The sequence below is a fragment of the Mangifera indica genome, chromosome 2 (assembly GCF_011075055.1).
Source record: "Mangifera indica cultivar Alphonso chromosome 2, CATAS_Mindica_2.1, whole genome shotgun sequence".
Taxonomy (NCBI): Eukaryota; Viridiplantae; Streptophyta; class Magnoliopsida; order Sapindales; family Anacardiaceae; genus Mangifera; species Mangifera indica.
Window position 1 is genome coordinate 10703740 of NC_058138.1, and position 27172 is coordinate 10730911.

A 27172-nucleotide genomic window follows, 5' to 3' on the forward strand; every position below is an offset into this window, starting at 1 on the left:
CCTAAACAACTATAATTCCATTATTTATTTATTAAAAAATATATTTAAAAATAAATTATTTTTAATAAATTCAAAATATAATCCAATCTAAACCAAATTATATCTTTTTTTCATTTTAGTTTAGTTTGCAACCTAAAATAATTTAATTTAAAAATTTTTCAAATCATTTTTTTCAATTTAATTTGAAAAAATTCTTATACCACATTAAACCAAACCATACACACTTTTACTAATGTTCGATTCATTTGTAACCTGGATCTACTTTTTAGTTCAGTCCATTTTATTATTTACAATAATGTGACAATAAATTTTAGTTTAAGTGCTTAATAAGCTTATTGTTTCGGGATTAAATTTAGTCAGATGATTTGGTTAAATCCAATGTACCCTTGCCAGGTTAAAAATATAAATAACAGAAATAAAAATAAAGTTTGGTAAATTGATTTCTGATTAAGAATTAGAAAAGGAAGCTAAAAGTATATACAGCATCTCAACTTTACATCTTTGGTTGATCAACATTATCTCTCATGTCAAGCTGTATTACCAAAAACCAACTCTTCCCCATCCTCCCACACCAGTAATAAGAAAATAAAATTATATTTTTAAAAAATGGGGATAGAAGAATGGCCAAAAATGGTAACAAAATATGATAGAATAATAATAATAATATGAAAGGAAAAAAAAAAAAAAAACTAGAGCTAAGAAAATGTCAAAATTTTAGTACTAAACCTGATATATACAAGATATATATATATACATGCAAGCAGTTGGGGTCAGCCGTTGAGCTTTGATAAAAACTGGCTCAGATTATACTCTTCATTGTACTGTGATTGATCCCAAAGATCCTCCAATCCACCTAGTATAGCCTTTAACCCCTTCCCTGTGCCCATTAATTTTGGGTCCACATCCTCACTTGACCGCTTTGATACGCTACCTCCCTGTATCTCAAATTGAGATTAAATTGGTCACCCAGAAATTCAAGAATGGAACTTTGAAAAAGAAATGCTCAATTTAATCTAATGAAAATGTCATTGCCATATATATCATAATCATATACCTTTCTAGTCACTTCTGCTGATGCAAATAGATCAAGCAACTGGTCAGTATTCATTGTTTTTAGACTGGAATTCTCGGCATTGATGACAGCATTGGCAACCGAAACTTTGAACCGTTGGAGGCTCATCACTTTCTCTTCCAGGGTACCACGCATAATCAGACGATGCACATTAACAACCTTTTTTTGGCCCAACCGGTGTGCTCTGTCCATTGCCTGCATGTACAAAGCTTCATGTAAAACACCATTTAAGATATAAATACATAAACAGAAGCATGGAAAGGAAGAGCGGGAGCTTGATTGTATATCAACACTGCATATTTTTATTCTTTCTTGATGCCATCAGGTTCATTAAACAGTTATATCTACAAAAATGCATTATCGTGAATAATAAAATTACTAAAATCTAAAGGATATTCCAATAAACATTGGTGACAATTTTTATGATGGTGAGAAATCGGGACACTGATTTGTAGCAACATTTGCTATGATAGCTCAGAAGCCAACAACGCCCTGCTGCTTTAAATCAAAATTTTTAATGCAAAACCCAGCCAAGTTTACAATGTAATTAAAGCAATAATATGCGAGTAGCATCATTTCTGGTATCTTGCTAGTCAAAATGAAGATGAAATGATATTTTTTCCGCAATAACCTATATATATATATATATATATATATATATATATATTCACAATTAATCAACAAATTAACTTGGAGATCATATGTAATGAGTTCTGAAATCTTGCCATAGTATGCAATGCTTTATGGAAGGATTCAAATCTTCAACAAGAAACATACTTTTGCTTTCCTTAGATAAAATATTTACAGAAAAGGAAACAATAAATATGAAGAAAAATATTACTTACCTGATGGTCTCTCATTGGATTCCAGTCATGCTCCATGAAAATGAGGGTGTCAGCAGATGTCAGATTTAAACCCAGGCCACCAACTGCAACCAAAAACATAGTTTTCAGTACACTTCATTACTAGTGGACTTCGCAAACAAGAAAAAACCTACCATGTGTTGTAAGCAGCAGGGCATCTATAGTTGGGTCAGAATTGAAAGCTTTCACTATGTCAAAACGTTTTTCTGGTTCAACTGATCCATCCAGGCGTAGGTATGTAACACTGCAATGAAGAAGCAGTATAACATTAGTAACAAACCGTATCTTGTTAAACTTTTGAAAATGTACTAACTGCATGATTAGTGACAAGAAACAACAATTTTGGTGGTTGCACATAAAATGGGACGACTGAGATACCATTAAGCAAATATTAGATTGAACATAAAGATCAGTCACATGCAAAGGGTTAAACATGGTACTAGGATAGGAAGACTACAAATGTAGAAGACACAGATCCAGGCTATGACAACACACACACACACACACACAAATGACGAAATGCATAATTCTTACAAGTCAACAATATATATAATTGAGTGCAATAAGTAGGTTGGCAAAATAAGTAAATACATTTTTTTACTTGGATATCTCCAATTCCATAAAAATTTTGATCATAAGAATTATAGGCCATCCACAAAAGAATTGATTTGACAACAAATTGAAATTAGAGATTAGAAGACTTACTTCTTCATATGGGTCTGAAACAAGTCTCTTTCAATAATGTCTAAAAAGGCCTACACAAAACGACATTATTAAAACAAAGAAAATGTAATGTTAACTTAATGATAAAAAGTTTAATATAACTACACAACGATTACTTTATGCTGAGCGAATATTAAAACTCTGTGCTGCCCAACATTAATGGCATCTTCAGAATTAGAAGCATCTACCCCTATTCCGCACTCCTCCATTATCTCCTGAAGAGCAACTAATTTGGGAGAATGATGAAGTTTATGTAGTTCAGAAATGATGTCAGAACCTGAAGGAAAGAGTTCTGACAAATGGCATGAAAGTGAATCAGGAACCTTTTGGTTCAGGACAAGCAATGGATGACTACAAAGTTTCAGCAAGTATTGCAGTGCCTGGAACATGCGAGATAGGATGCACATCAGCTAGTGTAAATAAAGATAAATAAATAATTAGATAAATTAAAATTTATCTCATCACCTGGAAAACATGAGTAGATGCTTTTGGTGTAGCACTATTTTCATCTCCTTTATCTGCTGACTCATCAATTTTTACCATACTTGAGAGTTCTTCTTTAACATGTGAACCAGAAAACTTTTCATAAAGTTTTAATTGGACCGGGCTCAGGTCACAGTATCTGTCCTGTATTATCTTTTCAGGTAGGTCCGACAAAACTTCATCTTTGGTTCGACGGAGTAGGAAAGGCATGACCTATAAAATACAAACACTTTCAGCAAGAATTTCATATATATTTCCTTTTACACAAGTATTATCCAGCGGGATAAAAAACAAAAATAAAATGATGCTTACCTGCTTGTGCAATGCTTCCATAGCAAGTACCCCAGCTTCAGCATCTTTTGCAGAACATTTAGGATCCCTAGCAGCTACCAGTGGCTTCCCATAAGTGGCATGGAACTGCCAAATAGCATCAAATGATCAGTTAAGGGATATATGACAATACCATATATAAAATAAGTGTAGAAGCAAATCAGTGGCTTAATTGATCAACAAGCATCATAATGAGAACCAACTCCTGCAAAAACTAATGATCACCATAAAAACCAATATTATTAAAACAGGAAACTTATTTCTACCGTGTTAGTTACTGATACATGCAGGATAAATGATTAAGAATAAACGCTTTCCTGCACTACCTTCAGGAACTCAGGGTCTGTTTGGGACAAGTAGAGGTTACCAGAGTAGAGCTTATGAAAATATAGCTTTTTTCTTAATGAAAATTGTTAGTTGTCTGGTTAGGAAAATGTAAAAGAGATCTTTAGAATAAATTACCAAAAAAGTCTTTAATACACAACAAAAATCAAGTCATCTTTACAAAATAATATAGGGATATTTTTGAAATTTTAACACTTTGAATGAACTAAAAACAAAAAGCTTATGAAAAAGCCCAAATCTTGAGCTTCTCTCAATAGACCTGAAAATGCTTATTTGAAATTCTATAAGCACTTTTGAGACATGACCAAACAACTTATAAAAATTTCAAGAGTCCTTGTAATTTCAAATAGGCTCTTTTCAGAGTAGATAAGCTGAACCAAACAGACTCTGAATCACTATACAAACAACTTGAAGTCAATATAGAACACATACTTGTCTCTCTGTTCCAAGAAACCCAGGCATTAGGAAATCAAAAAGGGACCACAAGTCTGTAATGTTGTTCTGCAAGAAAGAGCAAACCACTTGTTAAAAGGCTAAAAGGCTATTGGAGTTAAGTGATTTCTTGAACTTATATCTAACCTGGATCGGTGTTCCACTAAGTATTAGACGGTGCTGGGCTTTCAGTTGTTTTATTGCAGCTGTAATTTTAGACTTAGAATTCTTAATGATATGACCTTCATCTAATATACAGTAACTCCAGAGACATTGTCCAAGATAATCAACATCTTTACGGACCACATCATAAGACGTAATGATCATGTTATGCTTATCAAATTGATCTCTAAGAGAAATGCGATCTTGTGCTGATCCCACATATTGAAGAGTACTAACTAGAGTAGCATCAATATACTTTTCTATCTCAAATGCCCAATGACCAACAAGAGTAGATGGGCAAACAATCAAAGATGGATGAGCATCCTCAGCACTGTTTGAAGAACGAAGCTCAGCTATGTTAGATGCCACAATGGCAGATGCTTGAAGTGTCTTTCCAAGCCCCATATCATCACATAAGATTCCATGAAGCTTGAAACGTTTTAAAAAGGCCAACCAATTTATACCCTCCTGTTGATACCTGAAAGTGCAAAATTAAAAACATTAAATATAAAGCAAACAGAAGAAATCAGGAAAACATTGTGTTCTAGAATAAGTATTGTGAACACAATTTAGTGGATACTAATTATCCACTGACCAAATGGCTTCTAATTTTCCTCATATTAACTCCTTACATTCAAAGTGGACAGAGAACACACAACTTTTTACTATGATCTTTCTGTTGAATAAAAAATCTAACAAATCATTCAATTGAAGGAAAAAGATAAAAATATAAAGGGTATCTCACATAGAAGACTTTGAATGTTGATTTCACAATTCTATATACAGGAAAAAGAATTTTAAGATTGATGTGTATCAGGGGAGGTATCAAAAGATGACGAAAACTTCAGGAATTATGAAGAAATTAGATGCCACCAATGTGACAAAAAACAGTAGTTTTGATAGCGGTGACTTAGACATTACTGTAAAAGTACATGAGCTTTAGATTGCACAAAGAAAAGAATTAGGAGAGAATAACTAGAAAAATATAGTGCACAATAAGATCAGAAACATGTTACGAAAAACACTATGCATCAATGTATTCAATAATAAACAAAAATAGCTTACCATCCATTAATAAACTCTAATAATCTGAAAAATGCAAAGAATCTGAAAGATTAAAAGCTAATATGCAAAAACTGCAAAAAAAAACTAGAGTCTGCCTTACGCCAAAAAATTAAAGAAAATAAGATTCAGAAAAGACAAAAACTTTAATGCCGAAAGTAACATATTTTTTCCAAAAACAAATATACACATTTACTAGAATGATCAGAGCAGTCCAATTCTGATAAATATAACAATGATCATCAAATATAGACAAGTACTAAAGAATTATTTTTAAAAAAATCCAAATTTGATAAAAAAGAAGATAAGTATCCTCAAATTCTCCCGAAGAAAAAAAACCAAAAGCAATAGTTTAAAAAAGACCAAACTGATATGTTTGAACCCTTAACCACTAGCGACTCAGTCATCAAAGTAATTTTATTGCCTAAATTTAATGTCATAGACAACTCAAACTAAAGGACTCATCAAATTAGAATAGCAGCAACTCAGCAATAAAAGATCTTTTTCACAAGGCTGCATCCACATTTATTTTTAAGGCAATACAGTGAAACAAATGACACATGGGGCAAAAACATTATGATTCATAAATACAGACAGGTATAATTACCTTCTTAATGTGACTTTTAATTCAGTGCAGAGCTTGTAATCATCAATATGGGAGTTGTCAAGTAATTGCTCCAAAAACTGTGCATCCTCAGCATTTCTGGACAAACCTTCACTGAGCCCTGCAGGTGGGGGAAGGCCCCGTGCTAATGGAAGCAGTGGTACAAGAGATGCAAAACTACGAGTCACACTCTGTCTAACAGAATGATCACAATCACTCATACACTTCAAAAGAGGCACAACTAACAAAGAAGCGTATGGGACAAGTTCCACACCCAGTCCCTGAACAAGCAAACTGATAAGCATCCCAGAACCTTGTCTAGCATGAACAGATGTCGTATCACCTAACATTGGAATGGCATTTTCAATTACAGCTGCCATAACATTTACTATCATTGACTTGGCCATTGAAGTAATACATCTAGAAGCAGCAAGTCGGACAGCAACATGGGAATGACAAACACATTTGAAAATGCACGGAAGAAGTGAGAGCAGTTTTAGTTTCAAAGTTTCATCCAGCATTGGAGCAATGGAACGTACAACCTGCACATAAGAATTCATAAAAAGAAATATAAGAAGGAAAGATGATGATTAAGAATCTACAAATAACCAAATAAAAATCCAGCATTGCCTCAATGATCGGAGTCAAAACCTAGTTACACAGGTAGCAAGAAACTGAATTGCTAGAATTGCTAGGAACTTTACAAATTAGAGAAGTATAACTGTGATAAAGAACCAGAAGAAAAATTAGAAGAAATAAAGAGAATAAGAAGGATAGATTAGGTAGAAGAGTGAAAAAATGCATGTTATCCAGAAGAATTAGAAGACTTAAGAAAGAAAAAATAATCGATAGGAGAGAAGAGCATATTAATTTTTCCTTATTAATCAACCATATCAACAATAAGGATAGAAGCCTTCATTTGAAGGCTTAAGAAACCATAGATTAATTCATATATAATTCCAGTAATTCTAATCATAACAAACAACTGAGTTAAAAGTTAAAATTTAACTAAGATAGCTTAACACTAAAATATAGCAAGAAAAGGACTAAATAGCCCGCTGCCTCCTTCCTATGTATCAAACTGATTCTGACTTTTACTATCTTTTTCAGCAAACTACTTTAGTTCAATGTTTCAAAATGATACTTTCACACTATCCCTAAGAAATCATTGAACAGAAATTCAAAAACCAAACCTACAAAAGATTCAAAGAATAATACTAATAAGAGAAAATAATATATTAGAACAATGAAAATAAAAAGGGTAATAACCTGGATATTATTAATCAAGATCTGAGGATCCTTAACAGATTCAATAGCTTCTGCAATCTTCTTATCATCTGACGAATTCCCAGGAACGAGAACTTCAGTAAGGCAATCCCAAAGTTTGGGGAGCTTATCAAATAATGAAGCACCAAACTTCTCACACAAATGCCTTAATGCGAGTTCAGACCCTCTTCTGCTAATAAAGCCTTCAACTCTTGACCGGTCTTCACTGCCAGCCAGCATGTGAATCTTTGACTTCTGTTTTCCTGTACTACTTCCAAAGTTGAGGAAATCTTGATCGTCAATCATGTCCATGGAACTGATAATTGCAGCTTGAGGTGTCTCACAAGGATCCATACAAGTCAAACTACAAATATTTTTTATCAACTTATCATTTGGACTAGGCTTACGAGCAATGCAATGAGAAATAAGCTCCGCAAGCGCCTCAGCAGCCTTCTGTTGCAGTATTTCCTCCTGATGAAGTATGCAAAGATTAAATAAAATAAAGTAATTGGTGCAATATCCTGCCCATATTTACCTAGAAATACTACCTGCTCTCTTTTGATTGAAGCCATCAAAGGCAAAATGATGGGATTAAGGCGGGTAGGAAGCTCTGACATCCAGACTACTGCAGCAGCAACTAAAGCTGACACAGTGACATGCAAATTACTCTGCAAATTATACCAGAAAATAGACATGTCATAACAAAATTTTGTGAAACCACTGCTGGATATCAACCAACATCAATCTTCCATTATTATATAAATAGTGGATCCAAGAATTTGATTGTAGAGAGCAGTTACACTAAAAGAGAACTTCAAAATACAGGTGTGAGAACAACTCCTTTTTCTTTTATAATAAATAACAACTTAAAGAATAAGATTCTACTTGTGCATATTAAATTACATTGCAAGAGAGCTCTCAATAAAAAGAATAGAAAACATTTAGAAAAGAGACAAATGTAGCGCCATTATTCAATACAGAAACCATAGAGATTACTTTATAATACTAAAGCAATTACACAATAGTTTATCAAAGAGCAACAGGGTAAAAAAAGGAATATGTCAAGTAAATATGGAAGAATCAACCATAAATATAGATCGATGCCACAAGAAGTTTCAGTCTCTCAAATGATAAAATATACAACCTAAACTTTGATAAATAAAAAACCTCATGTTGTGAAAGATTAAAATGTGAGCATACCTGAACACATTTTAGATAGCCGGAAGTCGTTAGCAGTCGCTGTTTCAATGACTCTATATTATCAACAATATGTCTATCTGAAGATTCATTTCCATCATTATCTTTGCAAACAGGCTGCAGTTTAGATGCAAAGCTAATCGCATCATCCACACCCATGCTTTCTACATCAATTTTAATTGTTGAAGACATATTTGTAAACATGCCAGATGCCTCAACAGCACGTAACAATTGGCTAGCTTCATTTCGCATCTTGGTATATGTTCTTGAAAGCTCAGCATAAGGAAGAAGTGAATCTTTTGTGGGAAATGTAGGGTCAGAGCATGCTAATAAATCCAACAACCATTGTTTGAGATGATCAGGAAATATAGGCAAAATTCTAGGGGATCCAGAAAGTTCCTTGTTTTTTATCTCTTTAAACCAAGAAATTAGAACCATGGATGCCACCTGACAACAAAATAAAATTAATCAATAGACAGACAGGCATATAGATAGAACAAAAATAGAGGTGCTTAGGCCACCACTGCATTTCTTATCAAAACAAGTAAAAGTGCTACCTGACGCTGGACTCCAGATAACGAGGAAAGGGCATTCCACAATGGATCAATCACATATTTCACAGAACCCTCAGGCAACTTAGAAGCAAAAATTCCCAATGCTGATGCAGTAACAACTCGAGTGTTAGTCACTGACATTTCCACATCAGCACCAACAATTATCTTAAATGAGTTAGTGGAGGCATCTCCGTTCCTTTCCTGTGGAATATTTCCCTTCATATGATCCAAACTAATGTTTCCAGATGACTCATTCTCAAGCATCACAGCTCTCATTTTAGCAGCTGCTTTAAAATGGCTTTTTCGAGGAGGAGCCACAGGCCAAAACATTTTTGCCGCATCTAACTGTGAGCCATAAGGTGTGGTAGCAAGTTCTATCCAAGAAGACATAAACAAACCAGCAGCAGTTTCCAAGTCATTAACTGGGCACTGCATTGATTCACAAATAAAGCTTAGAGGTGATAAACACATAGCAAACAATTTGGGAAAAAAATTAAACTTATGGGAAAACCTTAATAAAATCCAGATAAATAGAGCTCATGGTAATAAAACTAATCGATTCAAGGAAACCAGATTAATACAGCTTGAGTATTACTTAATTTTAGGGAAAAAAAATTATATCTAAACAAAATTATAGAAGCTGGTAGAGGCTGCGTTAATAAAGATGTCAAACAACTATCAGAATTATCCATTATAATTTCAGGCATCCCACTTAATGATATAGTTGATACTATTAAGAGACTCCAGTGACTAACTTAATGATGCACTGAATCTTCCTATCAAATATCAATTCCAAAAAGAAATAAAAAAATGTGTCAGATCATGGGGCAAGCCAAAAACTCTATTCCTGCTTATGTTTCTTTAATTTTTCTTACTTCCCTTTGCTTTACAACCCCATTGATAAATGCATCCTCATAGAAACCCCACAGTTGGGCTTAATGATAAAAGCTAAGACATCAAGGGTTCAAATCCCCTAGGGTCTCCAAACAATATCCCACAAGATTTTTGGCTACCAAGATTGTAAGGTAAGAAGAAGCCCCTATTTTCAAGCTCAGTGAATATATAGAGAAAGTTAAGGAATTACTGTGTATCCAAAAACAAAAAGTAGACCCAGATAGATATGACTGACTTCAAGCCCAAAAGTACAAAATACAACATTTAGTCATTAAAGCTTAACTAAACAGACTAAATATTACTATATATTGGCATATACAAACTCCGTAATAAATCATTTACATTGTTTTCCAGCAACAACAGAATCATCTCATTTTACATTGTCAAATCTGATAAGCAGTATAAGAGACTTACAAAATGTTGTCCAACAATGTATTAAGAAGCATCAAATAGAATTTAAAAGTTTTCCTTTGCTTCTTTATTTATTTATTTAGATAGACTTAAGAAGTTTGGATACGTAAATTTCAAAGGACCTATATTATGTACTTTATAAAGCACAAGTGATATAGTACAGATCACTCACATTAGTATCACAAGTCATTAACGAATCATGCATAATAACACTAGTGTGTCTTTATCTCTCATGTGATAGTTTAAGAAATTGAAAGAATCAGTCAGAATCCTTTTTTTTTTTTTTGGTTATTTTCTTTGGTTCATACTTCAGATAGACTTAAAATGTCTTAAGACAAACATTGTAGAGTACCTATGAGAAGTATTAGTGTGTGCAAAAGTGATACAGATATAATTTCTCATAGAAGTATCACAAATAATCGGCAATGCCATGTATAAGAGGACTAGTCTTGATATAAAGAACCTAAACTTTGTTTTCTCTAATCTCTTGTTTGCGGCAGATACAATCATATTTATACAATGGTGAACCTCTTGTTCTCCCTTTCTATAAAAGTCATTGTAAAGATTTAGGACTCATAGATTTATTATCATTTCAAATTCCCTAGACAACTGTTCATTAATTTCAGTTTTTGCAGCATCCTTTAAGTTTTACAGGGTTCAGAAAAAGATAACTGACCAACAGGGAAAGAAAAATAATAATAAAATGTAAGACATTCATGGACTCTGATAATAATAAAAAAAACCTGAACCAGCAGTCTCCAGACTCTATCAGAACACTGCAGAATTTCTTCATTTGATTCCAAAAGAAGATTCTGGAAAACGATCCTAAGTGTATCACCAAAAATAAAAGACGGCCAAAAGGAACCACTAGAGAGCTCAGAAATATTCCTCTTGTAAACAGCCTCAAGAAGGCGCTCCTGCAAATGAAATTTTCCAGACAATCAACACCATACGATTCAGTTAACAAAAAAAAAATGTGGCCAAAGAAAAAGAATCATAAAAATATCAGTTTTGTCATATAAACAGATTAAACTACAGGTCACACACCTTTTATAAACATCTGATCATAAATATAAAATTTATTAACTATGGATTGGTCTAGAGCTGCTGTGACTTATTTCCTAAACTCTAAACCGGAAAATGTTAGATAAACCAATTTGAAAAGTAAGATATACAACGTAGATTATAGAATAATTTATTTTATATCATTATTTCAAAAGCAGGATTTGCAGCTCTTTCAATTCAAAATTTATTTTTAACAATGTTGCTTTTTTTTTTTAAATCATTTTTCAATTAAATGAATAATATAATAAAAGAAATTTTTAATTTAGAGAGTAAAGGTAGCTAACTGCCACTAACTGACATCGGCAATCAATGCCATGATGCCAACTCATAACTAATGGTGACAGTTTTGCTGCAGCAGACCAAAAAAGATACAACGAAATCTTTTGGCCTACTCTGACCAGATAGTGCTGCCGTCATCACCATGTAGATTGCATCACAGTAATCCCAGTGCTGCCAGCAGTGTAGCTGAACGTGCCAGCAGCAACAATGGCCAACCAGCATCGGCAGCTACCTATTTACTTTATTATATCTAATCATTCACTCTCCTAAAAGCAAAAGTAATTCAAAATAAACTTTAAAGCAAAAGTAACTTAAAATAAACTTTAAAGCAAACATCAATCAAATTTAATGTAAAGTTGACTAAAGATAAACTACAACAATCTTATACAAAGCCTAAGCAATTAAAATTTGCACATGGACAAAAATTTAAAGCATGGAGAAAATATACCAAAGTACTTATAGCTGAATGTCGGACTGATGTGATACTATGCCTCATAAAAGGCCATAAACGGGGTGCCAGCATGGATAAAGTGGAAGGATTTTCCATAGAGTCTCTTCCTTCTACATCATCATTACGGACTACTTCATTTAGATCAAAATCCTGTTTATCTTTGGATGTAGCTCCAAACATTTTAGGAATCATCTCTTCCTGCGAATAGATTTCCGCTAATAGATTCATCACACTGCAAACAGGTAAGAGGCTTTTTGAAAACATCTCCCTGATACTTCATTTATTAACTATCATAGAATTAAAATGTAGCTCAATCACAAGCCTTGATATTTAAATTGCGGCATTGATTAAAGCCACTAATATAAACACAAAATTTCAATACTAAATTGATACAAATTAATTTCTCTCTTTTTCAGATAAGATATACAGCAGTTTTTTCAATACTACATTAATACAAATTAATGTCTCTGTTTTTCAGATAAAATATAAAGCAGTTACCAAAGGAGCTTGGTATTCGATGCAACATGATGCATTTAAGGAAAGAAGACCTTAGGCAAAAGATAAAGAGATATGTTTTCACTTGTTTCTAAATGTTGAATGATTGTCTAAGGGTTGCAATCTGTGTGTTGACCTGTGTGTTGTTATAAAGAACCATTTGTAGGCTCCTACTGACCTACTCCTACATCAAACCTCAAATCCTAATGGAACCAACAAGCTTAAAACATTAACTAGAAGAGTTCAAGATCACCTAAAATGTGACTAACATGACAATTACAACAAATAAATACCCAGCACTCTTCTTAGCCCTTTCCAGCAAACCAGAAAATTATAAACACACTCCTAGCAATGAAAACCCACAAAACAAACAGAACAGAAGCTTATAAACTAAATGAAATACAACTGAAGATTAGGTAGAAGTGGCCATTAAAACCTCAATGCTAATCCTAAATGGAGTTCTGACAATATAACATAACTTCTTTTGATTATTAACCTTCATTTTACTAGAATTTATTGTTTCATTGTCAATGACAAAATCAGCAGACCATCAGACATACAAATAAAATAGTGTGCACTCGAACTTCAACAAGGAACCAGAAAAATATTTAGACGATAAACCACAAAACTCATATTGACCCAAAGAACTTCAAAACCCAACTGACAAACTGAAAATAAGGAAACTTTTCGTTGCTAAAAGCTTGATCCCCTGATGGCATTGGATTTTCACTTCAAACCAATGGCTCAAGGTATGGTAGAGATGCTAAGGTCACAAATTCTAAAATCAAATAACAACAAAAAAGGGTTATCCGAAACAGCTTGAGAGAATGCAAGAAGCTTAAATGATGAGCTCTGCTAAAAAGCAAAATACTGAGCATCAACGCTAAATTTGTAAGGGTGTTTTTAAAACTAGGAACCTAATGAATTAAACTTAAAAATAGTTTCTTATTAAATAAATCAGTAAAGAATAATTAAACTTGCAAAGGAATTCTTCCAGCCACCAGATATAGTTTCAAAGAATTTTTATTTTTGTTTAATAACGTTGAACGTTAGTGTTCATGTGCAAACATTCTTCATTTTCAACACATTACAAGACAAGAAATAAATGTTACTAGAATGGATAAACAAAGAAAAGTATCTAGCATTTCTACATACCTACTAGTGGATGGGCTAAGATCATCCAAATCAAGCAATATATCCCAAAGTAGCATCACAATCGAATGCAATGTTTGACCATCTAAAGCAACAATAGCAGCTGCAGCAGGTATTAAAGCATCTGCAGCAACTGCTCGGACATCATCATCAGGGTCCTCCAACCCAGCTTTACATGCAGGAAGAACATAACCAAGAAGATCCCGCAGCATCTCCTAGTTGAAAAAAAGAGAAATGATAGTGTTAACTTGGAGAAAGGTAAAGTAAAATTGTATTCACACTGTTTACATTTTACAATCTGGTTTAAATAGAAAACTAGATGCCTAACTTCTAGGTGTATAAAAGGCTAATTACACAATTTATGCTAATCTATTCTATTATGGAAAGAACTAAAATAGCAAGTAAATTTCTGTCATATCTTTTCCTAAAAACATGAGATCTGGTCAACTATCTTCTTCAACACTCCCCCTCAAGCTGGTTTGAAAATATCTCTCATTTCCAGCTTGGACACCAACTCATCAAATTGTCTTCTTGGAAGGCTCTTCGTAAGAATGTCTGCTACTTGTTGTGCAGTAGGCAAATAAGTCATGCATATCTGTCCTTTGTCAATTTTTTCCTTGATAAAGTGCTTGTCAATCTCCACATGTTTGGTCCTGTCATGCAGGACTGGATTGTGAGCTATAGCGATGGCAGACTTGTTGTCGCAGTATAGCTTAATTGGAGAAGTTAACTTGATATTTAGGTCTTCTAATATCTGCCTCATCCAAAGACCTTCACAAATGCCTAGGGCTACTGCTCTATATTCTGCTTCAGCACTGCTCCTAGCCACCACATTCTGTTTTTTGCTTCTCCATGTAACTAAATTCCCACACACAAAGGTGCAATACCCAGATGTTGATCTCCTATCTGTTATGTCTCCTGCCCAATCTGCATCTGTGTAGATATCAACCTGAAAATGTCCATTGTTAGCAAAGAATAGACCCTTACCAGGTGTCCCCTTTAGGTATCTCAAAATTCTCACTACTGCCTCATGGTGTTTCTGACCTGGTGAATGCATGAACTGACTTACCACTCCAACAGCAAAGGTAATGTCAGGTCGTGTATGAGCTAGGTATATGAGTTTCCCTACCAACTTTTGATATTGCTCCTTATCAACTAGTTCCTCAGGTGTAGATGCTTCCACTTTCAGATTAGGTTCCATAGGAGTTTCAGCAGCCCTACAACCAAGCATTCCTGTTTCACCCAAAAGATCCAGTACATATTTCCTTTGGCATACTGAAATCCCATGTTCTGATCTGGTAATTTCCATGCCAAGGAAGTACTTCGCCTCTCCTAAGTCTTTAACTTCAAATTCCTTTGCCAGCAACTTCTTAAGTCTGTCTATTTCACTGTCATCATCCCCTGTTAGGATAATATCGTCAACATACACAATCAAGACAGCTCGTTTTCCCTCACTAGAGTGTTTAACAAATAGGGTATGATCTCCCTGACTTTGTCTATACCCTAGTTTTCTTACTACTTCTCCAAATCTCTCAAACCAAGCCCTTGGTGATTGTTTTAGTCCATATATGGACTTGATTAGTTTACATACTCTCCCCCTGCCAACTAAATGCTCAAAACCTGGTGGTGGTTCCATAAAAACCTCTTCATCTAGATAACCATTTAGGAAGGCATTTTTTACATCTAGTTGATGCAATGACCATCCAAAATTTGCAGCTAAAGAAAATAGGATTCGAATTGAGTTTACCTTAGCCACAGGTGCAAAAGTCTCTTGATAATCAAGACCATGTGTTTGTGTAAATCCTTTAGCTACCAAACGTGCTTTATATCTCTCTATGGACCCGTCAGCTTTACATTTGACAGTGAATACCCACTTGCATCCCACTGCCTTTTTTTCTCTGGGCAATACAACACTTTCCCATGTGTTATTCTTCACTAGTGCATTCATTTCCTCCATGACTGCCTCTTTCCACTTAGGACACTCTAACGCCTCTTGTATGTTTCTAGGAATAGAAAGATGAGAAATTTTTGAGGTAAATGCTTTATGTTCACTAGACAGTTTGTGGTATGACATGTATTTGGCTATAGGATGATTAGTACATGATCTAACACCTTTCCTAATAGCAATTGGAATGTCCAGATCTGTGTCAAAAACTCTGGTATTATGCTCTGTATTTGACTCTGTAACTGTTGGACCAGAATTAGTTTGAGAGGAAAAATTTGGTTCAATAGTAATAGAGGGATTACCTGTGTTGTGTAGCTCCAGACCAGGTTCCATGGGGTTAGCTGATTGACTTTGGCCTTGAGTTGAAGGATGGTCTCTATTATTTTGATGTCTCCTTCTGGTGTAAACCTGTATCTCGGTTGTAGGGTCCTCGTTTAGTACCTGTGATGTTGTATCTCCCCCTGTAGTTGGCAAATTTTGACTCAGAGAAATTGTCTGATCTGTAGGGTTTATTTCTATGGGTTTATCCAAAACACTAGGGAGATGAGGAAGATAAGGCACAGGTGAGCTAGCACCAGTACTGGTCTGATCCTGGAAACTTTTTCCAGTACCTGTTCCAGTCCATGCAGCTTCATCTTCAAACACCCTGTTATACTTCTCCCCCTGAAGATGATTTTCAAAAAATGGTTGTCGTTCAAGAAATACAACATCCATACTAACCTGTATTTTCTTAGTTTTAGGATTAAACACTTTGTACCCTTTTTGGTTAGTTGCATAGCCTATGAAAACACATTTTTCAGCCTTAGGAGCAAGTTTTGATCTACCCACATCTGTAATATGCACGAACACTGTACAACCAAAAACTTTGAGAGGTAAATTTGAGTGCAATCTATTGTCTGGAAAGAATTCCTTTAAACAACTCAAGGGAGTTCTATGATTTAGGACTCTAGAGGGAACTCTATTAATCAAATATGCAGCTGTTAGAACTGCATCTCCCCATAAATAATGTGGAACATTCATAGCTAGCATGAGGGCCCTACTAACCTCAAGAAGGTGTCTGTTTTTTCTTTCTGCAACCCCATTCTGTTGAGGTGTATGACCACATGAAGATTGATGTTGAATGCCTTTTTCAAGTAAAAATTGTCCTAAAATTTGATTGAAGTATTCTTTACCATTATCGGTTCTTAGAATACTAATTTTGGTTTGAAATTGTGTTTCAACCATATTATAAAATATTTTGAACAATTGTTGAACTTCTGATTTTTGTTTCATTAGATACACCCAACATAGTCTAGTGTGGTCATCAATAAAAGTCACAAACCACCTTTTGCCAGATAAAGAAGTGATGTTACAAGGCCCCCAAACATCACTATGAATCAAATAGAAAGGTTTTGAAGCCCTATATGGTTTTGAGTTGTATAACTGTCGGGTACTCTTAGAGAATGAACATATATCACAATGCAAGTACTGATTTTTTAATTTCTGGAACAAAACCGGAAATAAATGCTTTAAATAAGGAAAACTAGGGTGACCTAACCTATAATGCCAAGTCATTATTTGCTCTCTAATTGAGAGAGAATTTACATCACAAGATAACCCTACTGCTTGATCTTTTCCTCCAAAATAATAGAGCCCACCATCTTCTCTAGCACTGCCAATCTCCTTCCCCAAGTTCCTGTCCTGAAAAACACATTTTTGAGGTGAGAAAATGACTAAACAATTGGAGTTTCTTGATAGCTTGCTGACTGACAGTAAATTACAAGACAGATTAGGAACATGCAAGACAGATTCTAAGGTGATAGCGTTAGAGATTTTAACAGATCCTTTCCCTGCTATAGGAGTGAAGCTACCATCAGCAAGTCTGACCTTTTTGTTACCAGGACATGGAATGTATGTGTGGAATAGAGAAGACATGCTTGTCATGTGATCGGAAGCACCTGAATCAATGATCCAAGGTGTGTGATCGGTGAGACTCAAAAAACTGGTAGATAAATTACCTGTGTGGACAAGAGAGCAGTTAGGAGTTGATGAATGGTTTACTAGTTTCAGGAGCTGATCTATCTGTTCCTTTGTGAGAGACACTTGTTCTGCTGAATTTGCATTAGGGAAACTCCTCTCCCTCGCCTTCCAATTTTCTGGTTTGCCGTTTAATTTCCAGCATGTCTCTCTTGTATGGCGAGGACGGTGACAGTAGTCACACCAGACTTTCTTCTTATCTTCTGGTTTGCGAGCAGCAGCTTTAAGAGCCGTATTTTCTTGTGAAACCAGGGCTGAAGTTTCAATAGAAGCAGGTACTGGCTCCTTTTTCCCTAACATAACAGACCGTCTACTCTCCTCCCTTCTAACTTCTGCAAACACCTCATTTAGAGAAGATAAGGGACGTCTGCCTATAATGCGACTCCTAACTTCATCAAACTCTACATTCAAACCTGCCAAAAAAGAATATACTCTAGAATTATCCACTTCCTTCTGATAATGAGCTGCATCAGAAGGATCCTTCCAAGTATAGTCTTTAAAAATATTCAGCTCCTGCCATAACCTCTTCATTGCTGAGAAATACTTTGTCACAGTCTCATTTCCTTGCTTTAATTCTCCAAGTTTCAGTTGCAACTCATAGATCTGAGATTGATTTCCCAGATCTGAGTACATTTCTGTCAAGTTATCCCACAACTCTTTGGCTGTTGAATATCCTAAGTAGGTTGCGCTTATATCTTCCTCCATAGAGTTGGTAAGCCACGCCATAACCATTGAGTTTTCTGCCTCCCAAGTTGCATATTCTGCATCCTTCCTGCCTGGTTCCTTCTTTTCACCAGTCAAATACCCAATCTTTCCCCTTCCGCGGATATACAAGCGGACAGATAATGACCAGCGATGAAAATTGTCTCCATTAAGTTTTAAATTGGAGATTCGGACAGTATGTTGATCGGTTTGATTTGACTGGTTTTCTAGGTTGGTTGTCATTGTGGGGTCTCAAAAAATAAAAGAAAAAACAGCCTAGATCTCAGAGTTGAGAACCTAGCTCTGATACCATGTTAACTTGGAGAAAGGTAAAGTAAAATTGTATTCACACTGTTTACATTTTACAATCTGGTTTAAATAGAAAACTAGATGCCTAACTTCTAGGTGTATAAAAGGCTAATTACACAATTTATGCTAATCTATTCTATTATGGAAAGAACTAAAATAGCAAGTAAATTTCTGTCATATCTTTTCCTAAAAACATGAGATCTGGTCAACTATCTTCTTCAACAGATAGCATGATAAGAAATAAGTGGAAACCACATAAAATACCTGCAACTTGAATGTGTGGATATTTCCTATTAAATAAATGCAATGGCTCCAACAAAAAAAAAAATTGATACATAAGATCTTAACTTAAATATAAAATATACCAATAGTGATGACTTGAAGAATAAATAAAACTCAGAGATCTCATATATGACAACTTTTTCAGACAAAATCGATGTACAAGGAAAAAATGTTTAATTTAAAAATAAATTTTACCTGCCGCACAGCTACCAAGTACTTGATGCCCAAGAGGCTTCCATGACGAATTTCCCATTCAGGTCTATGCTGAACAAAGAAAATTACAGGATACAATCAGAAAACAGAAAAAAGACTATGTGAAACCCAAATGTAATTGAGGATTAAAAAATGTACTGACAAGGTACTTACCTGCATTTGCAGCAAGATATACAATGCCTCATGAACTAGGGAGGGATGCATATACTTAAAAGCAGCACCTAATGCTTGAGCACAGGTTTCACGTACAGGAGCAACAACCTGATCAGATACATAATCTCCAAACCTGCAAGACAGCATAAACTGACCGATGTAATGACCAAGGAAGTGTCAATTTACCTAAAATGAATTTGAAAAAAATCTCCACATTATAGCTACAATCAAAAGGAAATCAGAGTCATACCGATCTAGCGATAATATACATAAGAAACGAATTGCACAGTCTTGAAGAAATTCACAATTTTTCTGCCATGAATGCCGAACTAGTTTTAACCAGTTCATCAACTCACAGTTTTCAGGAAGATTTTTCAACATATCAGAGTTGAAAGAGGCCTGCTTAACATCACAATAACCCTTCGGTTCTACCATGTGTACATCTTCATTGGACTGACAAAATAGACCATCAAGATTAGATTCTGACTCCAACTTAATAGAGCCAGGATCAAATTGGCCATTGACCTGCTGTGCAGGTAAAGTGCATCCATCTTCAACCTTCATGTTGATGTCAAAGTTTTCAGACTTTACAGGAGAGACCAATGCATCCATCAGCTTTGTTGGCGCCTCTTCAAACTTAATCTTTTTCAGATTGGGCTCTGAATCATCTGCTGGAACTTGCATATTTAAATCAATTTCTCTCTCTCTCTTCACTGCAGTTGAAAAGCCTTTGTCCTTAAAGTCAACATCTAGTGCACCATCAGGGCTCAAATCAGGCATTAACACTCCAGCAGAAGCACCATGATGAGTCAAGATTTCTCTCAATGCCATAACACTACCATGGCGAACCTCCCAAACTGCAAATATATAATTAGCATCCAGATAGTTCATAAAAAAAAAGGGTTCCAAATGTACAAAAAGCTTACCAGGATCAAACATATCAAGGATTAGCTGTTCAACAAGACTATGAAACGGCCACTGCCCATCTCCATCTTGCTCTAAGTTGTCTTCCTCTGGAATAACCTCCACCTGCACAGAAAATCAACATGAACTTGCTGCACCTCGTGCTAGGAAAAAGCAAAAGTGGAAAGGTAAACTAAGCATCTATCTTTTGCAGCAAAAAAACTTAGAAGAAAAATGTTGGATCCAAATGCAATTGTCCAAAATCAACTTTCCTGCTGCCATATTGAAGAAAAGGGCATTACAAAGTATTAGCCATACCAAGAAAAAGATATCAATATATTAAACAGCATTCCCATGCATCAGTAAAACTATATATTCTAATGGCTCTTGACTTCAACACCAAGGGCCCAACACCTACTTATTTTGAACCACTCATAAAGCACATACTCATACATCCTAGCTGATGTAATAAATGGCAAAATGCAGATTTCATCAACAAGGTGAAATATAACTGATCAATCCTAATTTTCTAGAAATTTGAATGTGGGTCAAGTGCAGGAGTCAAGCTTCTATCTATATGACTGATAATGCTTCTTCAAATGTTTTGCAGAACCACTGCATGTGGAAACTAGAGTCCAAGGATGCTTTTCTCGTAAATCTTTTTGTTTTAGCTGGCTGTTTGAGGATGATGATTTAATGGTTTTTGTTTAATGTTTATAACAATTCATATATTCCATAAAAAGGATTTACATAAGGGTGAACAAGTTGTCCACAAATAGAATATGTTAAACAATACAAGACAGCTTAAAGGAAAAAAAATTTAAAAAAAAAAAGCAACAGAACATACAAAATGGTCCTAAGGTTAATAGTATAACAATTTTTCAGCCAATTCTGATGATTTGGAGGGCAAAGTTTCCTCCAGAATTCCAACCCTTTTCATGGTTGGTGGCACAAGGCAGGTGGCGTTATCCAGAGAAAATGGCATTGTTCTTTTCTCTTCCATAATTGTTATGTTAGGTTTAGGAATGAATATCAAAGAATCCTTCATTTAATTCTGCACTGCCCTGTAGCTCCAAAGACGTGGTAAAATTGTGTTAAGTTGGTACTGGATGGGTAACCCTGGGTCTTTATGCATCTCTCGTCTTGAAGGACCATGCTCCATTTAAAAGAGATGAAGCTCGAGTGCAGTGGAGGCATAGAATTTAGGGTATCCACCCGATCATTTAGAATGAGAGAACCAAAGACAATTTGGAAACTACTTTCTATGAATGAGATATATAAAGCCTAAAGAGAACCAAAGACAATTTGGAAAATACTTTCTATGAATGAGATATATAAAGCCTAAAATATGCTAAATTTATAGTCGAATCACAATTCCATGCCATAAAAACAATTTTAGTCTAAATCTTGTGATTTAAAAACAGAAAATGAAATGCTCTAGTATAAAAAATGTATAGATTCTAAAACTAAAACTTCATTGTACAAAGGAGCAATGGGAATTAAAATCTGAATATAAAGGGGAGGAAACACAACAGCATAAATAAACCAATAGAAAGCAACTCAATATTCATGATCACTTGTACCAAAACTGACATGTATGAAAGCTCATGCAGACACACAGATGAAGAACAAAATTCAAGGAATGTGCATGCATATTCACACAGGCTCATCCCCACGCTTTGCTGTGTGGAATAATTAACCATATACACAGACAACCTCAAAGAAACAAGTATATACGAGACATGCATATAAATATATAAATATAGGTTTTGACAAGCAAAAACAATTGGGGAAATGCATTATATTTAACTAAATAAATGATTCTAATACCTTATTTGAACTCAATGGATCAACATGTGATCCCTTCACAGTTGTTGCACTATGAGCATTAGAGACTTCCATATCCCCATCCTCAGACCAACCTTTCGCTTGGTCTTTCGAATTTATTTTTGCTTTTCGCTTTAAGAGATTCAATTCTCTTGCACTTGGCCTTTTAGAAATGACACTGGGAACCATACTTGAAACTAGCTGTTGGATATTACGCACAGAAGGAGACGTGTAAAATCTACGGTCTGAACCATTTCCATGGGAATGTAATTTGTGTACAATAAGATCTTCATCTTTGATCATATCATTGACATCCATAAACTGCTCACATACATCCAAACCTGTAAAATGGCACCATGTTATAGTAGGATAAACAAGCAAACAATTACATAAACCCATTCCATCAAATACACATTAAAAACAAGAAAAAAGAACCATGCATCAAAAGAAAATCCACAACTTTAAGTGAAAATTTTACCCAAAAAAAAAAAAAATTATGACACCAGAAAACTAAAGATATATGCTAAATAGCTAAAAGAAGCATGAAACAGGTCCAATTTTTGTTATCAAGCTCGTTTCTTTACACCACTTAGCTTCACAAGGTCAACTCAAAGGCAAGATAACTAAGGCCATTTCCTTAGGCTGCCTAGAGATAGGTCTCATTAAGAAGATACAATTTAAAAAACCAAATACAAAAATATATATATAATTAGTTCCCTAAAATAAGCTTCAATAAATTTTTTTTAATTAAATATTTATTATCTATTATTATGGATCAAATTATTATATTTACACATTTCCATTTGTAACAAAATATTTTAACTTATGCCTATATTCTAATTAAATGTAGTTAAAGTGTTTAAGCTCTTTATTTTTTTTTATTATTATTATTTGTGGAGGAAGGGGGCTAGGAAACAATGATACCATATAAGAATGAAAAGGTAACAAGAATAAAAAATGCACACCGCGCCCCCCCCCCCCCCCCCCCCAAAAAAAAAAAAAGAAGCTACTCCAAGTTCCTCAAGGCTCCAAATGGAAAATAAATCAATTGAAGTAGAAGAATTACTGACCCAGACGGCGTTTAAGATTTTGCTTCTGCCTCGCCAATCGATCCCTAGGATTCTTAGAATTATCAATTGCAATGTCATACTCCTACATTAGAAATTATATGAGAACTTAAATTTGATATATGCTTTAATGCAATCTGAAAGGTTCATGACAAACTAATCAAATTGTACAATAGATACACAGAAAATGTAGTATTACCTGTCCCCCTGATGCTAATAAAGCACCAAACTCCAATACCTTATTGATATCATAACTGTTATAGTTTGGTAGTTAATAAGGAAACTAAAGTCAGATAACCAAGTAAAAAGATATATTTTTTGGACAAAAGTATGCTAGTAAATGTAACAGAAATATTTTATGAACGAAAATATCAACAACCTTCTAAATGAAACACTTGTTACAATTTTAGAATGAAAATTAGGCCATGCCACCACATCTTCAACAGTACCAGATATCCCAGCTTCAGACATCTTTGTCTCCACAGAAGCAAATAATTCAGTCATAGATGTATGCTTAATATTTTGAGCAATAGCCCCAATAGCATGAGCAGCAGCCACCCTTGTATCCCAATTTTTACTACGAAGATATTGAGAAACCTGTTTCACAAAATACAGAGATCCATCAGAACAGAAAGTACTTCAAACTGAAGTTAAAGCATATGGCATCAAGATAGAGATAAATGACCAGCTTTTATTCAATGAAAATTGAGAGTGATGAATCACATTTTTAACAAGAGTCATGACTATATGTAGCAGCTTAAGACTCCAATGGAGGTTTTAAAACAGAAAATATTTCTAAGTACAACTAGCAATACGCTAATAATAGTAGAAAAATAAAGACAAAGCGTACAGTAACATGGATACAACCATCGTCATATAGGTCCATCATAGGTTCAATAAAGTACCAACAAATCTAATATCAATTACAACCAGCACATAACAGTAGTTATGCAATAGACTCGTTTAGCTAAACTAAGGCTTAGAAAAGCTATGCTCTTAAGAAGTTATCTTGACTGGAGCCCAATTTGAAAGAGAGAGACCAAAATAATTATTGATGCTAACTGAATTACTCTCTTTAAGAGAAAGTTTAGATCCTCAAATAACTTTTCATGCCAATTTAAATTGCATGTAAGTAGTGTAGGTCAATCTTTCTAAGATAAAATTGACCCTTTTATAATGAGAAGGGGTGAAATAACATCCTAACTTTCCTTAGAAGTGTTTCGGTGCCCAAGCATAATAGAGTGTCATATTAAAATAACACGTTTAGCACAATGGTATCCCCAAATCCTTAGAAAAGCAATTACAGGAGATAAGAGAGATGTGCACCCTAATGCATTAGCCCCTCAAAGATTTTCAGCAAGGTCACCAGATCTTGAGATCTCAAGCTTGGTACAAAATTCCCTCATATTAGGAAATTTCGGAGGTTTGATTTGCAAGTTAGAGGACACATTGCAGTCTAGTAGGTCAAATTGATGGGTTACATCAGACTGTCACCCTTCATGGCATCTTAGGTCCTCTAAAAGACAAATGAATTACCATTGTCCTTATAATTCACAGTGGCTTTGTGCACACCAAATTTCATTTTGTGAGGGTTTCAATGCATCTGGAATATTCCCTGTGAACGGTAAATCCATGCACTCATCAAAACCAAATATGCAGGAGAGGATCTTATAATCTACTCTTTCACTAACCATTATTTTGGGATTCACACTAATCATAGCATTTTTATCGAGCTATACAACTCTTCACAGTCATTAAAATACATACTACAGTGGAGAAGCCTTCTATCAAGCTATAGTGACCGTAAAGGTCTTTTAGACATACTGTACGGCAGCAAGGCCCAGCCACTGCAATGAAAGTCATCTTCATTCTTCAATAAATCCATTCTTCTTTTAGATCAGATTTTATTTCAAGACATTTTCCATATAACATATTCTTGACAAATTATCCTCATGCACACTTACTACCAATCCATGAACAAGCAAATAAGTGATTTATTTGTACAATCTGTCTCACTTTGTCCTCAACAAAACTTTACAAAAGACTCACGAAGGAAATACATTCCTGATCAACTAAACTTCATAAAAACTAATGAAGTAATTACATTGCCGAAAGGAATACAGGTTCAACCCATCAATTGCAACATCTTAAACTGCCCTATGTCTACTTCCCTAAGCAAAACAATGCAATTTCATAAGTTGTTTCAAAAAGAGAACATAAGAATGACCTATTAAAATTCCAAGAAGAAACCATTGATAAAAAATTTAATTCACAAATTTTAACATGTGAATCAAACTGAGAGTAGACATTAATAAATTAACATCAGAACTTCAATAAAACCTTTAATCCAGCTTTGACAACCATACTCAACAAAATCAAGACCAATTATAATTGCTGCTTCCCTTCTAGTTCTGATTCTCCCTATCTTGGTAACACTTCCTTATATGTCTCATTGACAACTAGAGTTAATACAATCTTGTAGCAAGTTGAAATATGTCATTTCCCCAGTAAACTAACTGCAGCAACTTCTAAACTTAAAATTGGAAAAACACATCTTATCATTTTTAAACACTAACCCACAGAAATTTATTTTAAAAGAGAGCAAAGGGGCATGATAATCAATACAATATATATTATAAAAGCAAGGAATAATAAAAACAGAAAAATAAATGGAAAACACGAAAAAGAATCATGTACCTTTCTCAATAGAGGACTCAAATCTTGAGGATGCAATTTTGCAATATCCCCAATCTGCCGGGCAGCTGTAAATCTTGTCCCTTGTGTTGAACCAGCTATTGAAATTTTGGTTAAAGAAAACAGCCAATTCTGACTCACGGCAATGCACAGTACAAACCATGCAGCTACAAAACTACACCTTAGATCCAATAATTTATAAAGAAGAAAAAAAGAAACTTAAATTTAAAAACATAAAAAAAGGATACTGTCCAACAAAGTGAGTAAACGATTGAGCCGCGAGGATTGCTGAGCCATAATATCAACACCAACAATAATAATAACGACAACCTTATTACAAGATTATCTGCATCTTCTTCTATCATTCAATTAACCAACCAATCATTTCGCCTCAGTATCTAATCACTACTGTAACAAAACCAAAAACCAATAAATTAGTAATTTTTCCCTAAGATTACTTTCACATTTACAATTTCAATGCTAAATAACTCATTGAAAACATAAAAATTGTTTTCTGCGTTTTCAAAATACTGTAAAAGGAAAGAGACAGAGGAAGAAGAAAGAAACGAATAGAAATAGCGTTACCTGGTACGAAGTGAGAAACGGCAGCGATGTACGGTGTTTAAGAGTTGAAGAGGAAGAGGATGACAATGACGACACTTTTCGTTCTGGGTGTCGACGAACATCGAAACCCTGGTACGTGATAATTTATAAATTTGATAATAATGTTTAATTAGATTTAGTTTGTGTTGAATTTGTATTTAGGTCCTTTTACTCTTTATTTTTCTATTAAGGGTGGCATGATTTTATATTTACCTTAAGGCCAAATGACCATTTCCAACCCAAGTTTTGATGTGATCCTAAAAGCGTACTTACGGGGTATAAAAAACCATGAGCCAACCCCTCTTAGAATTTTCCGTTAAGAACAAAAGTAAAATCGTTATTTTATTAATAATATTAAAAATTAAAATTTATTATGTTTATATCTAAAATTTTAAAAACTAACAATTTTATTCCTCCTTAAAGTTTTCTAACTTTTAAAAGTAATATTTTCCCCCTCCAAAATCTGGGGTTTATATTTAAATGTTCTCTAACCATCATATCCAATCACTAGCGAGTCTCTAACCATCATATCCAATCACTAGCGACAACACTTCAACCCATCATCTTTGGCTATCAGATCTTTACTCTCTGACACAAGAAGACGAGATGAAGACACAT

The 27172-nt window shown here is 34.5% G+C and overlaps 1 protein-coding gene across 1 annotated transcript; it reads right to left on the reverse strand.

Annotated features, from left to right (window-relative positions):
* Positions 1–427: 427 nt before the first annotated feature.
* Positions 428–26664, reverse strand: LOC123199461 (TATA-binding protein-associated factor BTAF1). Its single transcript, XM_044614481.1, has 29 exons — positions 26537–26664; positions 26200–26356; positions 25955–26049; positions 23637–23854; positions 23457–23511; positions 23261–23342; positions 22194–22531; positions 20387–20489; positions 19711–20317; positions 19461–19593; positions 19290–19358; positions 13844–14055; positions 12191–12425; positions 11142–11315; positions 9097–9522; positions 8543–8986; positions 7891–8010; positions 7346–7813; positions 6080–6618; positions 4396–4888; positions 4249–4317; positions 3454–3558; positions 3124–3354; positions 2775–3038; positions 2641–2690; positions 2070–2179; positions 1918–2000; positions 1055–1267; positions 428–935 (listed from the first exon to the last, which is right to left on the reverse strand). Exons 2-29 carry the CDS (start codon positions 26246–26248, stop codon positions 771–773), a joined length of 6150 nt encoding a protein of 2049 aa, XP_044470416.1. The 5' UTR covers positions 26249–26356; positions 26537–26664; the 3' UTR covers positions 428–770.
* Between the last annotated feature and the right edge of the window lie 508 nt (positions 26665–27172).